This window comes from Diabrotica undecimpunctata, chromosome 2, assembly GCF_040954645.1.
Source record: "Diabrotica undecimpunctata isolate CICGRU chromosome 2, icDiaUnde3, whole genome shotgun sequence".
Taxonomy (NCBI): domain Eukaryota; kingdom Metazoa; phylum Arthropoda; class Insecta; order Coleoptera; family Chrysomelidae; genus Diabrotica; species Diabrotica undecimpunctata.
In genome coordinates this window covers 84171088-84187203 of record NC_092804.1, presented here as the reverse complement: position 1 = coordinate 84187203, position 16116 = coordinate 84171088, and the positions used below count along the sequence as shown (strand labels likewise).

The 16116-nt window shown below is 35.2% G+C and overlaps 1 protein-coding gene across 5 annotated transcripts in view; it reads right to left on the bottom strand.

Moving 5' to 3' along the window:
- The window catches only part of LOC140434712 (diacylglycerol kinase theta), a 495511-nt gene that overhangs the window by 80485 nt on the left and 398910 nt on the right, over positions 1-16116 (bottom strand). For all 5 annotated transcript variants that reach the window (XM_072523170.1, XM_072523171.1, XM_072523173.1 and 2 more), the window contains one exon: positions 5493-5649. In XM_072523170.1, coding sequence (XP_072379271.1) covers positions 5493-5649 — 157 coding nt within the window. The remainder of the gene's footprint in view (positions 1-5492; positions 5650-16116) is intronic.

The following is a 16116-nucleotide window of genomic DNA, read 5'->3' as shown; positions in this document are numbered from 1 at the left end:
AGCCGAGAGAAATGGCATTAAACATCAAACATTAGCGCGATACGTAAAGAAAGCTAAAGAGGCTCCCAACGACGTTTTATTGTATAAACCCCACTACGATACTTGAAAAGTATTAAGGATAAGAAATATTGCTTAAAAATTATGTAATAGAATGCAGCAAAATATGTTACGGAAAGTCTACAAAAGACGTGAGGCAACTGACTTACGACCTCTGCCTGTATAACAAAATCATATGCATCAGAAATTAGAAGAAATGAAGTCTGATAGATTTGACCGACTTCATGGTTTCAGAAAGAGACAACATGATCTCAATATCCGCCAACCGGAAGTTTGCAGCTTATTTATGGCTATATCATTTAATTATTGTAATGTGGATGCATTTTCTCGAAATGTAGAGGAAGTTTTAAAGCGTTTTGATGGATTTTCTCAAGGCACACGCTGTTTCAACTTAGACGAAACATCGACCACAACTGTACAAAAGACATCAAAGATTCTTGCACAACGTGAAGTAAAATAAATTAATAAAATCACAAGCAGCGTCGAACGGGGTATATTGGTTACAACAAGCTGCAATATAAGTTCAACAGGTTTGTAGATTTTACAAAAGTATGACTTGCTACAATACTTAACTTTTTCCCTAATGTTTTTGGAACTGCACCACCCCCTGTCATGATCTTCGCAAGAGTTAATTTGAAGCATAACATGTTAAATGGAGCACCTGCTGCTACATTAGGATTTGAAAACTCCCAAGGATGGATGAACTGGAATTTGTAGCTGTTATGCGACATTTTTTACAATGGTCGGACAGTTCCAAAACAAATCCAACATTACTGAGCTTATGAAAGCCACTTCTCCATTAAGACACTAAATTTAGCAAAAGACAACGGAGTTACCATGCTCACTTTACCGCCACATTCGGGCAACCAAGCTGCAGCAAAAATTTGACAAACACAGAGCCTGCTTTTCATCACAGTGAAGAAATTGTCTAAACTGAGGAGAAACGTCAGCTTCAGAAGTTCAGAAGAATTGTTTGGTTATCCGAAAGCAGAACCCCGAAAAAATCTCAAAATGAGAAGAAAAGGCCGAAGCAAAATTGTAACTACTACGCTTGAGAAGTTAGATATCTAGAAAAAATATCATGAGAAAAAAAGAAAGGAAGCAATTGCTATCTCTAAAAGCTCCAAGAGAAAATATTTCAGCTTCAGATTTTGAGTTTGGTCTTAAGATGGAAGAGACTAATTCTTATATGCTTGTCTTATATCTATAGGGTATTAATTCTTATATGTGATAAAAAATAAGTTTTTTATGTAGCGAAAATTATTGAAGTAAACGACAACGACTTTAAAGTCATAATTTTGCCTCATAGTGGTAAAATTAAAAACATATTTTTGTTTAACGCTGTTAAGGACATATCGCATGCTAATAAAAGTGACGTTAGATGTATGCTGCCACCTATTCTTAATTGCGGAGGTACAAAACGTCAGAAGTCCTTTATTTCATTTGACGTCCAATTCGATAATATAGACATTCGTTGAGAATTTTCATTCACTTCATTTGTTGAAGTTTATGTATCATGTCATTTGATATTTTGAAATATATAACGATGTTTTAAAGAGTTTTAGTTGTTTTATTACAATAATTCACAATCGATTAACTTCTTGGGAGTTAAACTGGATCTTGGCAAGACCACATCCCGTCACTCCGACTTTCAGCTCAAAACGAGCTCAACTTATTGTCGGTAACACTCTTTGTCGTTTTTTGTTCCCATTAGTCAGTGGAGGAATAATGACCATAGGACATTGTTTCTATTGTTATTGCATTGGTCAAGTGATAGCTAACTCGTCTTCTCGTTTTTCGTTCCTATTAGTCAATGGAGAAATGACCATAGAACATTAATTGTATCTATTGTTCTTGCATTGGTCAGGTGATAGTTAACTCGTCTTCTATTCGTACACGGTTCTCTTAATCAGAGGCGTGATCTCAAGACACGAGGATACGTAAGCTCACGTTCCGACACGAACCGCCACCTTAAAAAACGATCTCGACCCGAAGATAGCCGACAAAACCCGATTCTGATGCCAGAACGAACCTTACTCATCTACTGCTATTTAAGGTAAGTCCTCTTCTTCAATTACGGAATAACCACATCTTTTAATCTATCCTGCACCCAACTCGTTGAAAATCCAAATTCCTTTTATTAGATAAAGATGCAGATATTCCGCTAATTAATATAAAATACTTAAAAAGGTATGTTGAATGTTTTGAAGACCAACTTATCATCTTCAGAGGTGTTGACAATTCTTCTATTTCAGTAATTACGATTTGTTCATTATCATCATCATCAACCTGTATGCATCCACTGCTGGACGTAGGTCTCCCTCAGCTCTTTCCATATGTCTTTGTCTTGTGCGGCTTGCATCCGCTTCAGGTCGTCAGTCCATCTAGTTGGTGGGCGGTCTCTGCTCCGTATTGCTTCTTGCCTTGGTCTCCGTTTTAAAATACGTTTTGTTCATCGGTTATCTGATAATCTGGCTACGTGTCCTGCCCAATTCCATTTAACGACGCGATTTTTTCGATAGCGTTTGTTGATTTTGTTCTACGACGTATTTTCTCGTTTGATATTCGCTTTCTCAGAGAGACACCTAACATCTGGCGCTCCATAGCTATCTGAGTCACGCGAATCTTATTAACTACTTTTTATATAACACGATTAATACGATTTGTTACGTATACCTATATCTACTAATTAATGACAAAATAAGCATCAATCATTGTTTCCATGTAGTACCTGACAGTTTTCCAATCGAATTCGAAAAAAAATCGTATTGTACACAAATTTAATGTAACGAATGACATGGCTGGTGTCGATTGGCTGCAAGGCTTTCTAAAAAGACATAAAGATATAAGCCTTAGGAAACTTGAAGCCACATCATCTGCACCAGCGCAGGGATTCAATAAAGTTGCTGTTGAGAAGTTGTTTAATCTGCTTGAATCAGCTATTGACAAACAGAAAATTCAAACTCAGCATAGGTATCTGTGATAATGTTGACGAAACATAGGTGTCGACGGTTACAAAAAGCCACTCTAAGATATTAGCTGCAACTGAAAAACGCCAGATAGGAGTTTTGACTTCCGCAGAGCAAGGGGAAATTATGGAGACCGTCATATGTTTTAGTACTATGGGAGACTACATGTTCCCGATGTCTGTTTTTCCACGTAAGCGTATGAAAGCTGAATTAATGGATGGAGCACCAACTGGATTTTGGGGTAAATGCCATGAATCGGGATGGATACAAAGTGATTTATTTCTGTTGTAGCTGAAACGTTTTAATGAATGGTCTAATCCGCCAAAAGGTCAGAAAGTGCTTTTGTTGTTAGACGGGCATGCTTCCCACATAAAGAACATGTGATTAATTTCGCCCGTAAAAATGATATTGTAGGTACTACTTTGCTTCATCTCACATTGCAGCCATCGTCTTCACCTTTAGACGTGGGTTTCATGAAGCCTCTAAACACATATTATAGCAACGAAGTAAAGCAATGGCTACGATACCATCCTGGGCATGTAGCGACCCAATTCCAGATTGCAAGTTTATTTGGTCAGGCCTTTATAAGCGCAGCTAGCAATCGTTTAGAGCTACTGGAATCTGGCCGATATATAGATCCACACATTTTTACAGACGCTGATTTTGCTCCAGCTGAAAATACTGAGAATAAAAAGAAGAATCTGAGGAGGAGGATGCTCAGTACATCAATTGTGGTGGCTTTTGGTAGAAATACGATGAATGATGAATAATGTGCCGAAAATGCTGTGGTTAGGCACTCTGCTCCTGTACTGGAGAAAGAAGACGAGGATGAGGGAGCAATACATCTTTGTACTAGGTGTAAAACTTAAGTTTTGTTCAAAAAATAAATTAAAATTATTATGATATTCTGCACTAAATTTTACCTATTTATATTGTATTAAGTGCCCCCACTTTGTCCCATTTAGTACCTTGGTTTGCCCTTTATATAGAAGGTAATATTGTGCCCCTTATAGTAAGGTATGCCTCGGAGCATAATAGTTTTACGAATATTTCTTCTACAAGATGTAGTTGTCAAAGATAATAAGGGTCTATTTTTTTTCAGTGAATTTGGTATTTTCTGTCAACTTTGTTCGAGTTATTATACTCATGAAAAAAATTATTTACCAAAGAAAAAAAATATATTTTTTAGGGACCCCACTATGCCCCACTCCCCCTACATAACCCTGCACTCACAAAAGTATTAAAGATTCTAACCCAATCTTTAATACTCATACTAGACCTATTTGCGAAACTCAATTAATACAAAAAACAATAAATTCTGTTGACAGTAATTCCTGTGACAAACGATTAATTTCTACTACCATGAAAATATGACACAAGTTAGAAAGTGCTAATAGTTGGCTATATATCTTATACCATGCTACTGATACCACAATTAGCTGTGTACAACACGAGTTAGCAAATATTTAAAAATTTAGCAAAAGTTTAAATCAGACAGGAGTCATAACCTTAAGATAAAAATTGCAAAATATATACTAGCACAATCACCTTAATTGCAGAAAGTATACATTTCGAAAGTGCAGATCAAACAATAATTCCAGGTTTTGAAATTGATAGGTACCAATAACTTCTGTGATAAAAAAAAACAAAAGAAGAGATTACAGCAAACCTTTTCCATAGCATAATTATTTAGATAAAGAGAATCCTTATTTAGTAAGTAAAGAGTTAAGAGACATGGATAAAATAGTTGAAAAGTTGTCAGAATCAAATAACTCTATTCCTTTCAATATTGTAATTTTAAAAGTAATAGGATTATATTATTTATTATACAGATTTCTTAAATATCTTTGTAAGAAATATTCAAAAAATGATTCTTCTAACAGTTGTATACAAATTATAAATTGTTTATCTTTAAACACGTAAAAAATCTAATAAGATCCATGTAGATTTTGAAAATATCTCATAGGAATGTATTTAATTAAGACGCAGTCCTCGTATAGCTAAATTAAAAAAAATTAAGGTAAAATTTACCCACAATTTCTCGTTTAAGGGAAGAGGTGTAATGTACCTATCACCCTGTATAGTTGTTATTATTGAAATATTTCCAAATTATCATTAAGACTATATTTTCCGGCAATACCTAATCTAAAATAAATGTAAAAAGTATTCTTCCTATACAAAATAGTATGTTAATAATAATCAAAAACTAAGATAAGCTAATTGATATTAGCTCGCATTGATATTGATATTATTAAACTCACAATCATAAATCATATTCAGACTACCAGTTGATTAAGTTGTTTCCTTATACTATATTTTCTATTTTGTACTCGTTTATCTATACTGGTTATGTAGTGTTATTTATCAGTTATCTGTATTTTTCTACAAGTATTTATATTTGTATTATTAAAATATTAGAAAAGGTTAAAGTGTTTCACCATACAAATAATTCCATTACAGTTTTACCTGAGCAATCCTCATAGCTGTTCGTAATCCAGATTGAATTTGTCCCAGATGTACCACTCCTGTAACCCCTACAACTTCCAACATACCATCCCAATGATTTGGTTTGGAGAACTGATCATCCTTCTCAGGACCCCATGGATTTGCTCCTGATCCCCAACTAAAAAATACACAATTTAATAAACCAACTGCAATATTTAAACTTGAATACTTTAAAAAAATTATGTTTTATTTGCATTTATTTCGTAATATTTTATGTATTGTTTATGGTTTTAATATTTTAAATAAATGTTGCCATTGCATAAACTAACTTTATTAAATACGCCATTATATATATATATATATATATATATATATATATATATATATATATATATATATATAGAGGATAGAATAGAATATTCTTTATTAATCCCATCAGATCACATTGTGATATAGGACAAGTCATATAGTACATAAAGCATGATCAACAAGTTATATAGGACAATTACATAAAACAAAATCAATAAAATATAAAAAAAAGATATGCGATATAGAGCGTCTCTGAACCCGTCGGTCCTCATTCCCTGTAGTCTTTTATTAAGTCAAAATAATCATTTAGGTTGTAAACGCATAATTGGATCAAGCATGCTTTTAATTTATTTTTGAATTTTTGAATATTATTTTCATTTCTTATATTAAGTGGCAAAAAATTGTAAAATTTAGATCCTACAAAATCAGGGCTAGTTTCAAAGAGAGTTGTGGAGTGTTTACACACGCTTATCAACCTCCCGTGTCTTGTCGGGTAATTATGAAAGTCAGAGTTGAGGGTAAAATTTTGAAATTTAGTTTTGACGTGAATAATACATTATAAATATATAAAGCATGAAAAGTCAACAGTCTGTGTTCAATAAAATATTTACGACATGATTTTCCATTATCAATATTGAATATCAATCTAAGAATTCTCTTTTGAGTTATAAAAACTCTAATTTTTGACAATTATATTGCTAAAAATAAAATTTCGTTTAAACATTCTTTTTTGTTTAGTAACAAAGAAAAAGAAGATTTATTCACCGTTGACAGATGTCTGAAAAATGTAATAGATATATGGAGAATTAAATATGACATTTTACAAGTTTTATATATAAATCATAAAGAAAGATTATAATTATAAATTTTGCTTAGATTTTGAATTTCTGATCTTTTGTTTAAATTATTATCACTTTTGCTAATACAAACCATTTCCAAAAAAGTCCTTTTAAATTTATTACTTTCACTACATAAAATTTTAATGTTATTAAAATCCATAATATCGTCTTTATCGATTACATGCTCTGCCAAAGCACAAGATGGTTTTTTAATTCTGCAATCACTTTTGTGAGAAATAATGCGATTTGAAAGATTTCTTCCGGTCTCACCAACATATTCAGCCTCACACTGAGTACAACTAATGATGTATTCGCTCCTTGCGTGACCATGGTAGGGGTACCTTGAAACGATGACAGCAACTCGGAGTTGCTTCCATAAAGTCCTCGTAGACACACCGTCTCAGGACTTGCAACTTCAACGTGGAGTCATATGTCGTCATGTTACCTAATCCAACGGTAACTTTAACATCCTAAGTATTTATAAGATATAATGTCGAACAAATTATTTGTCGTAACTAATTATTTGTTAACGGGTTTTTACACATATATTTAGTGGCTACATTCATGTACTCCTAGACACCGATAATGGAATGATGTATTCCGAAAACGTTTTGTCTAACACAGCTCGCTTGGGTTTTTAAATATATACCTTTTACATAGGATTTTAATTAATTTAATATTTTGTTTAACATTTTCTTGGCGTTTTTATATGTTAGTCTGAACTCGGGAGCGCTCTGGCTCCTTGTAAAATTCCTGTGAGCTCAAAGGCTCTCCTCCCGTAGGCCTTCTATCTCTTCGATCCACAAGTAGGGGTTTTTTTCTTTATTTCTCTTTTTTGCAGTGGCCAACTTATCATCGTTCACTAGTCTCTCTCTGAGTTGGCCAAGGTCAGAAATTTCTTCTTCCTTTGAATTTCTGACCTCCCATAGATACATATTCTTGTTAAAAATCTTTTCTGTTTGTCCTATTGGCCGTCTTATTCTCCCCCGTTTAAGTTTAATTTAGTAAATTATTTAGCGATGATAGGTAAATAACTGTTCGTCGAGGACATCCCAGCCTGTTATTCATCTGGATAGCCCTTCGTTTGCTAAGGTTGCATATATATGTGTTTGGCTGGCTCATCTTACGAAAATTGGCTTATTGTTGTTTAGAACTTGGAGGCCAGACTGGGTTATCCATTCGTTCAAGAGCTCTTCCTTTTCGTCGTTTATGGGAGAGTCCATAATCTACATTTTGCATTGATATCCCCGACGATCACGACCTGCTTTTCTGTGGTAGCGGCGTATATAATTTCATCTATTGTGTCATTGTATCTTCTAATGGTAGTATTTGGAGATATGTAGCATGGCAGTAGGCTGAAATCTCTCATTTTAATGAATATATAATTTTCGATCCTAGTATGGTCCGCACTCCAAGATCTTTATTTCTAAGTAACACCGTACATATTTTTTCGTATCTTGGACCCATCCACCGCCTGTAGTTATTTTTTTATAGGGTTTTAGAACGATGAGCAGGTCTGCAGGTCTTATTCTAGCAAGCAGGATTTTACGTGGATGAGATCGTGGACTCTTCTTGGCCTGCCCACGTTCACCTGCATTATCCTTATACCAGGATGATCCTTGAGGGCCATTCTTGGTTCAGTTCCTGAGGATTCGACCAATAACATCTGATAACCTGTTTACATACGTCCGCTAGACTAAGCATAGGTGAATGGATACAAATAAATAAATAAATCAGTGTATAAATAAAAAGGTATATGGATAATTTTTAAATGGATAAAAATAAACGATGCACAAGTTAAAAAGATTAAAACTGTTAGAAAAATAGATTAAACTATTTTCACCAAATTTTATCTCACACAACACTATATTATTTTTTTAAATTGTGGACATCGGTGGATGAATGAGAGTTTAGGATATAGTGACGTGAAAATAAAAGTTAATATAATAAAACGGTATACATATCATAACATAACAGATATTAAAAGATAAATATAAATAAAAAAACCTCTATTTAATGACTTTTGGATTTAAAATTGTTTTGAAATGATAAGACCTTCAAGACAAGTAATAGGTAGTTTTTAAACTACCTTCTTGCCACAATTTTAATTTACAATTTTTAGACCATTTTTAGATTTTGTAAAACAATTAGGTACTGCACTTTGTTTCTAAAACATACAGAAACTTGTCTATAGGGACCCCATTGAGTTGGTCAAACATGTATACTTACATCTTTTTTACTTCTTGATCATAAATACTTTAGTATAAATAGAATTTAAATCCAAATTCCAAAATCCAACATTCTTGACACCACTGCATATGTTTCTACCCCCTTTTTTTATATATTACATCCTTTTGTGATTACAATACATTAATTTCACACTAATGCATTAAACATAATACCTTCTACCCGCATTTTAAACCGTTCTGTACTGACATTTCTCATAATTCTGACACTCATTTACCATTACTAGCCGTTCTTCGAATTCTAATTCAGAACGAAATTTAAATAATTACACTCTCACAATATTCATATACTTTTTTACTTTTGCAACTCTACAAGTTATTCATACATATATGAATTTGAACGTATACAGATACTCACACATAGACAACCATGAACACTCTTTGAATTCATTTAGATTTATTTATTTATCGTATGGCATACAATAAGAACACATATTGAAAAAGCAATATAAAACATTACATGGAGTATTACAAACGAACATCTAATGCAAATATAGTCTAAAACATTTTCGATCACATTCAGGAACTCGTCAAAAACTCCAGGGAACCGCCTTCGGGGGCATTCTTCAACAATGTGACGGACGGTCTGTCGTTGCGCACCACAGTCACACTCCGGAGTAAGGGCTTTTCCCCATTTATGTAAGCTGTCAGCACATCTAACGCTTCTTGTTCTTATTCTGTTTAGCGTTGTCCATGTACTCCGGGTCAGTTCAAAGCCTGGCGGTTTCTGTTCGATACAGGCCATTTGCTGTGCTTCCTGTGGTGAGTCGCGCTCCCATTGTCTTCTCCAAGCGTTGGTGAGGTCGAAATGTTCCTGATGTAAGGAGGTGGCCCTTAACATGACAGGATATCTGGAGCGTAGTCTGTTCATTTCGATATCACGCCTATTATGGTGGATGGGTAGTTGATGGTTAGACTGGATTTTTCATCAATTCATTTAGAATATTCAGTTTTTCGGTCACGTCTACAAAACCTTCATCCTATCAACAGTCACAATACATACCCAACAGTAGCGCAAGTAGAATAGGACGGGTGGGGAGAGTAATTTGCATGGACCCATCCGTTCGTAATGGCGGCGGCGCTACTAGTCACGTTAGGTGGGGGGTATGACATACCAAAAGACTTAGGACGTTGATGTAAGTGCTGTTGCCATGGTTTCACTAGTTTTGCCAATTTCGCCAAATAATGATTATACTATACGTTTTTCAAAAAAAAAGATAATGTAGCAAATTCTACTAAAATCACCACTTAAATTTACAACAACGTATTTCTAAAGAATTATGAGTATCCACCAAAAAAAAATGGGTTAGTGGCAACATTGTAATCCAGGTCTTTGCAAGTTGCAAATGGCGTTATAAAACATCATATCCCAAATTTTAGAAAAAGGCGATAAAAACAGTATACATCAATTTTTATATATCTAATAAACACTGCTAACAGAGAAGAAGGTACATTGCCAAAATGGTATAGTACTCCCAATCAAAAGAATATTTTTTGTTGATGGGTGAAAGTTAAAGTTGAACAAATGGCTATTAAACATTCTGAGGATTAGGAGTTTATTTTTACAAGCACCAGGTAAGAACAACACCTAATTATACCAAACTTTTGTTAGTAAATTAAAGATTGAATTTCAAATAATATGGTTCTACAAGTTATGCACAAAATCGCTTACCTTAAATTGGTGTTCTTTAGGATTTGGTTAATTATGCAGACCCAAATGTGACTACTCAATTCATCACTGCTCAATCCCTTCAATGGATTCCTTCCATGAAATTCCAGTTGGACGCGAGACGGTACCGCCAGATACGTAAGGTCATGAATTCTTAACCGTTTTCGTTGACAGTTGGAAGCGAAGTCGTACCTTGTCGGTTAAAATCTAGTCATTGGAGCATGTCCATTTGGATATATGAGCGATTTGTGTGCGTCGAAGTAAAATCATATTATATCGCGCTTTAAATGAAATGCAACCAATAAGCACATAAGGTTATTCTGCATCATTTCAAGGAAATATAATTATTAAAGATCTAAAACTTATTCTTCCCGAAATAAATTAAGTATTATAATAATATTCATATAAAATAAAGAAATAAGGATTCCCGAACATTCTTCCCGCCAAAACGAATGTTTTTAAAGTAAGAGAAAAAGAAAAAAAAAACTAAAACAAACAAAATTTAAACCTAATTAAAAAAAAGGTAGTTACCCTAATTGCCGGGAAGAGGACAAATCTTGACCATCGGTCTTTTCATCGTGCCGCGAGAAGTTTTGACTTCGACAACGCGAATTATATCATCCTGTCCCGGAAAGACGTTAACAATACGACCAAGTTCCCATTGCAAAGGAGCTTGCTGATCATTCTTAATAATTACCAGATCCCCCTTAGAAACAGGAGGAGACTGTTTTGTCCACTTGTGTCTTTGTTGAAGAGTGTTAATATACTCTAAAGACCAACGTTTCCAGAAATCGCTTTGGATACGTTGCAGTAGCTGCCAACGACTTAATTTGTTAAGACTTAAATGATCTAAATTGGGTTCAGGAATCGGATTATTTAACGACTCGAAAACCAAAAAATGTCCAGGCGTAAGTGGCTGCAGATCATTCAGATCTGTGCTAATGGGACACAAGCGACGAGAATTAAGGATAGCCTCGATTTGTGTTAGAACTGTATAGAATTCTTCAAATGTTAGGATTTGATTTCCCATAACTCGGTAAAAATATGATTTAAATGACTTGACGCCAGCCTCGGCCAATCCATTCAAATGAGGAGAAGCGGGAGCATTAAAATACCAAGAAATATCTAATTTTTGTGCGGTATTTTGAGCAAGTTCTATCAATTGGTTATTAGCACCCTTAAAATTAGTACCCTGATCACTAACAATATGATTGCACCTGCCCCTTCGAGCAATGAAGCGCCTAAAAGCTGCTAAGAAGCACTCTGAACTAAGATCAGATGTGGCCTTCAGATGAATAGCCTTAGTAGCGGTACAAACGAATAAACAGACATAACCCTTAAAGGTTTTCGCTCCTCTATGTTTGCTCATCAAAAGCGAAAATGGACCAGCGAAATAAATGAAAACTGATGAGAATGCTTTTAACTGAGAAACGCGGAACGAGGGTAAATCGGCCATATACGGATTATAGGACTTGGGTTTAGAACGAAAACATGTAACACATCTTGACAAGCATTTATATTTATAAATTGCTGCTTTAGGGGATAAGATCCAATATTATTGAAGTAACAAGTATTGCAAGGTTTTTAAACCAGGATGAAAATGTGAGCTATGAATTGATTCTATTATCATTTCTGTAAGTCTGTGGTTTTTCGGTAAAAGGATAGGATGTTTAATATCATAACTAAAAGAAGATCTTTTAAGGCGACCCCCAACTCTAAGTAAATTATCTGAATCCACAAATGGTGCTAATTTACGAAAAGGTTTTGGCAGTAACTAGTTTTGATCAATCTTAAGGAAAATATCAGAAAAAACATCCAGCTGAACATATCGAATAATCGGTATAACTGAAGAATTTATTTCTTGTGGAGTAAGGATTCTGTTTTCGTTTATTCGTCTTCCGGGTTTGGACCGTGTCATTTGTGAGTGACCCAAAAGTGGGTTCATCTCGACGTTTCGCTACAATTGTATGTAGCTTCTTCAGGAGAACAAAAAAAAAGAAAAAGAAAACAAAAGACAGGAAGATGGGTAGTTAGCAACGGTAACTCAGTTACTCAACGCAACCAGAGGCGAATACTAACTACCAAGATGGGCAATTGGTCACAGTAACTCAACTACTTAACGCAGCCAGAGGTGAAAACCAAATGCCAGGACAGGGATTCACGTCCAACAGCTCAGAACACTAACGCGTCGAGAGGCGGGGAGTGAATCCGACGATTACTCCGCTACCACTCTATTTATAGTCGCGGTGACCTGTCGTGTCAGGACGTATCGGCACACTCCGTGGCGCGAACGTCAAGAAGCGCGCGCTGGCCAATCATGTGGCTGCATCGTGGTAGCGGGACCGGACGGCGGCTCTAGACTGAGATTCCAGATGGAAGACAAGTAGTATCCTTCCTCTCGATTGATATTATGTGGATTTTTTCGGATCTCTAGAGATTCGCGGATTTTCCTGGAATAAAAGAAGGGGCTCTTAGAAATAATATGGGTTTTTTCGAACAATATGGAATGACCGGTTTCTTGGCAGTGTTCTGCAACTGCAGAATGGGAGAAAAGACCTGATCGAATGCATCTTTGATGCTCTTGAATCCGAGTTTTGACGGAACGACCAGTTTCGCCAATATATACTTGTCCACATGAACAAGGAATAGAATAGACACCACAGGAAGATAGGGGCGGTATTGGGTCCTTAGGAGAGGGTAGATATTGTGGCCTCCTTAAAAGAGCAACCTTGAACTTAGCGCTAACCAAAAAGGTTTTGATATTACCTGTGGTTTCTTCAATTCCAAAGTAAACAACACTGGCATAACCTACTTCAGAGGCATCACAAAAACCATGTAACTTGATGCGAGATATATCTTTCGAACCCAGATAACCCAGCGAGATTTGGTAACTCAGTTTTAAATTTTGTCCAAATTTCGGTAATCTCGTCGGATAATATTTCATCCCAAGGGACCTTAAGCTCCCCCAATCTTTGTAGCAGACGTTTTGCAAGCAGAAGACAGGGTGAAACAAGTCCGAGAGGATCAAAAATCCTACTAATTTCAGACAAAATGTGTCTCTTGGTACAAGAGCGATAAAAAGGGACATAGGAATAGGAAAATATATCTGATGTAGGATCCCATTTTATTCCCAAAAGTTTGATGAATGAAGGTTTGTCGTTATCAAAACTATAAGATGAGTTCTGACAATCAAAGGCAGAAATATGGGTGATTAGATCAGTGTGATTACTAGCCCATTTTCCAAATTCAAAACCTCCTCTTTTTATAACTGCGATTAATTCAGATTGAAGAGTCAAAGCTAAGTTTATATCATTAGCCCCCAGTAAACCATCGTCCATATAAAATTGAGTTCTTAATGCTTTAGCTACATGAGGAAAATTATGTTCTTCAGAAGCTGCGAGTTCATACAAGCTACGTAGTGCCAAATATGGTGAAGCAGATATACCATATGTCACAGTGCGTAAATGATACTTCCGAAGAGGTTCAGAAAGGGAGAAACGCCATAAAATATGTTGATAATTCCAATAGTCGGAAATCACATTAATTTGCCTGTACATTTGCTTAATGTCGCAAACAAAGACATAGGCATAAAATCTAAATCAAGTAAAAGACTAGCAATGTCTTTCTGAAGCTTTGGACCTACAAGTAAGGTGTCATTTAGAGATACACCGTTTATGTCACGCAAACTTGCATCAAAGACTACCCTTATTTTAGATACAATCTCGGATTCGGAAATTTGTTCCTTAAATATAGCATGATGGGCTATATAATAGGCCGAAGGAGAATGGTTATGCTCTGTAGGAACGAGAGACATGTGACCCTTATCTAAATAATCTTGCATAAAATCACAATATTTTGTGCGTAAATCCGGAATTTTTCTAAACCGATTTTCAAGCATCAAAAAACGTCGATAGGCTTGAGAATAAGTATCAAGAAATTTAGGTTTTTCATAACGAAAAGGCAACGGGACGAAAAATCGACCTGTAGAATCTCTGACAGTTAAAGACTTATATATTTCTTCACATTTTTTATCTTCAGGGAAAAAAGGTAATGATTTGGAAATCTGGTCAAGCTCCCAAAATTTTCTTAATTGCATGTCGATGTTTGTTTCAAGAGACATATGACAATTAATAAGAGTACCTATTCATGGAAGAATCATTAGGGAGGCAATTTATTTTACCTTGAAGAATGTATCCAAAAACAGTTTCTAATGCCACTGGTTGACTTGGATTTCCAAAAATTCTACCCGATTTTAAAATAAACGGAGTGAGTTCTGCACCGATTAACAAGTCTATAGGACCAGGTATGTGGAACTTAGGATCTGCTAATTTTAAGGTTTGTAGATGTGTCAACTCAGACGAATTAATTTGGAATTTTGACTGATTTGAACATACTTTAGGAAGAACAATAGCTTCAAATGAAAATGTTAGATCGATCTGTCCACACGGTTTCATTGTGCACTGCACTATACCACTGTTTGCAGCCAATGATATTCCATTGAGACCTTCAACAGGAATTGAAAAATTTCTTTTTGAAAGTCCAAGACGTTGAACATAAGATTCAGAAATAAAATTCGCCATATAACCGGTATCAAGTAGAATGCGGATTGTGGTAAAGTTACCTCGAATACCTATCCGTTATTTCAGCTTCACAGGTTGACAATAAAATAGTTGATTGAGGAAGTGATAAGGTCCTTGTAATGTAGTCAGAATTGATGTAAGTATTTACAAGAGTATTAGTAATAAAAGAACTAGTATCCGGGCTGCAACCAGCTAACGGTTCCACAGAGGGATTGGAATAAGTAACCTGAACGTTTGAATTCTGCTCAGAAGCTGTATGGTTCGATTTTTGATCAAAGTGCAATGTAGTATGATGTGGAAATTTGCAAACACGACATTTATGAGATGATCCACAATTCCTCGTAGAGTGCGTCGAAACTAAACAATTAACGCAAAGTTTATGTTGCTTAGTAATAGAAAACCTCTCTTGAGGGGATTTAGAAAGAAATATTCCACACTTATATAAGGCATGAGGCGAAGAACACTGCTCCACTGTATTTGGGCTGGATTCAACCAGAAAACTAGATAAGGGTTTTTTATTGTTAAACTGTTTTATTGGACTCTTTGGATTATATGAATTATATGAAGAAGCAGTATACTGAACAGACTCCAGTGCGATGCATTGCCTATCTAAAAACGACATTAATTGCCTATAAGTTGGCAATTCCTGGCTAAGCCTATGTTCCAGCTCAAAATCGGTTCTGGTTTTTGAATCTAATTTATTAGGGAGCATGTTAAATAGCAAAAAATCCCAATGATCTACAGGCAGCTTCATTACCCTGAGAGCAGCCATATTTTCCGAAAAGATACTTAAAAGTTTTCTTAGTTCAAAAGAATTTGCCTTTGAAATTGAGGAAGCATTAAAAATTTCTTTGTAATAATGACTAGCTAAGATACGTTTATTTTGATATCGTTTTTCCAGTTTTGGACAGTGCCACAATATAATTGCACTCAGTAAGAGGAATACCTTTGATTAAACCTAGGGGTTCTTTACCCAAAGAATTAAGAAGATACTGAAGCAAC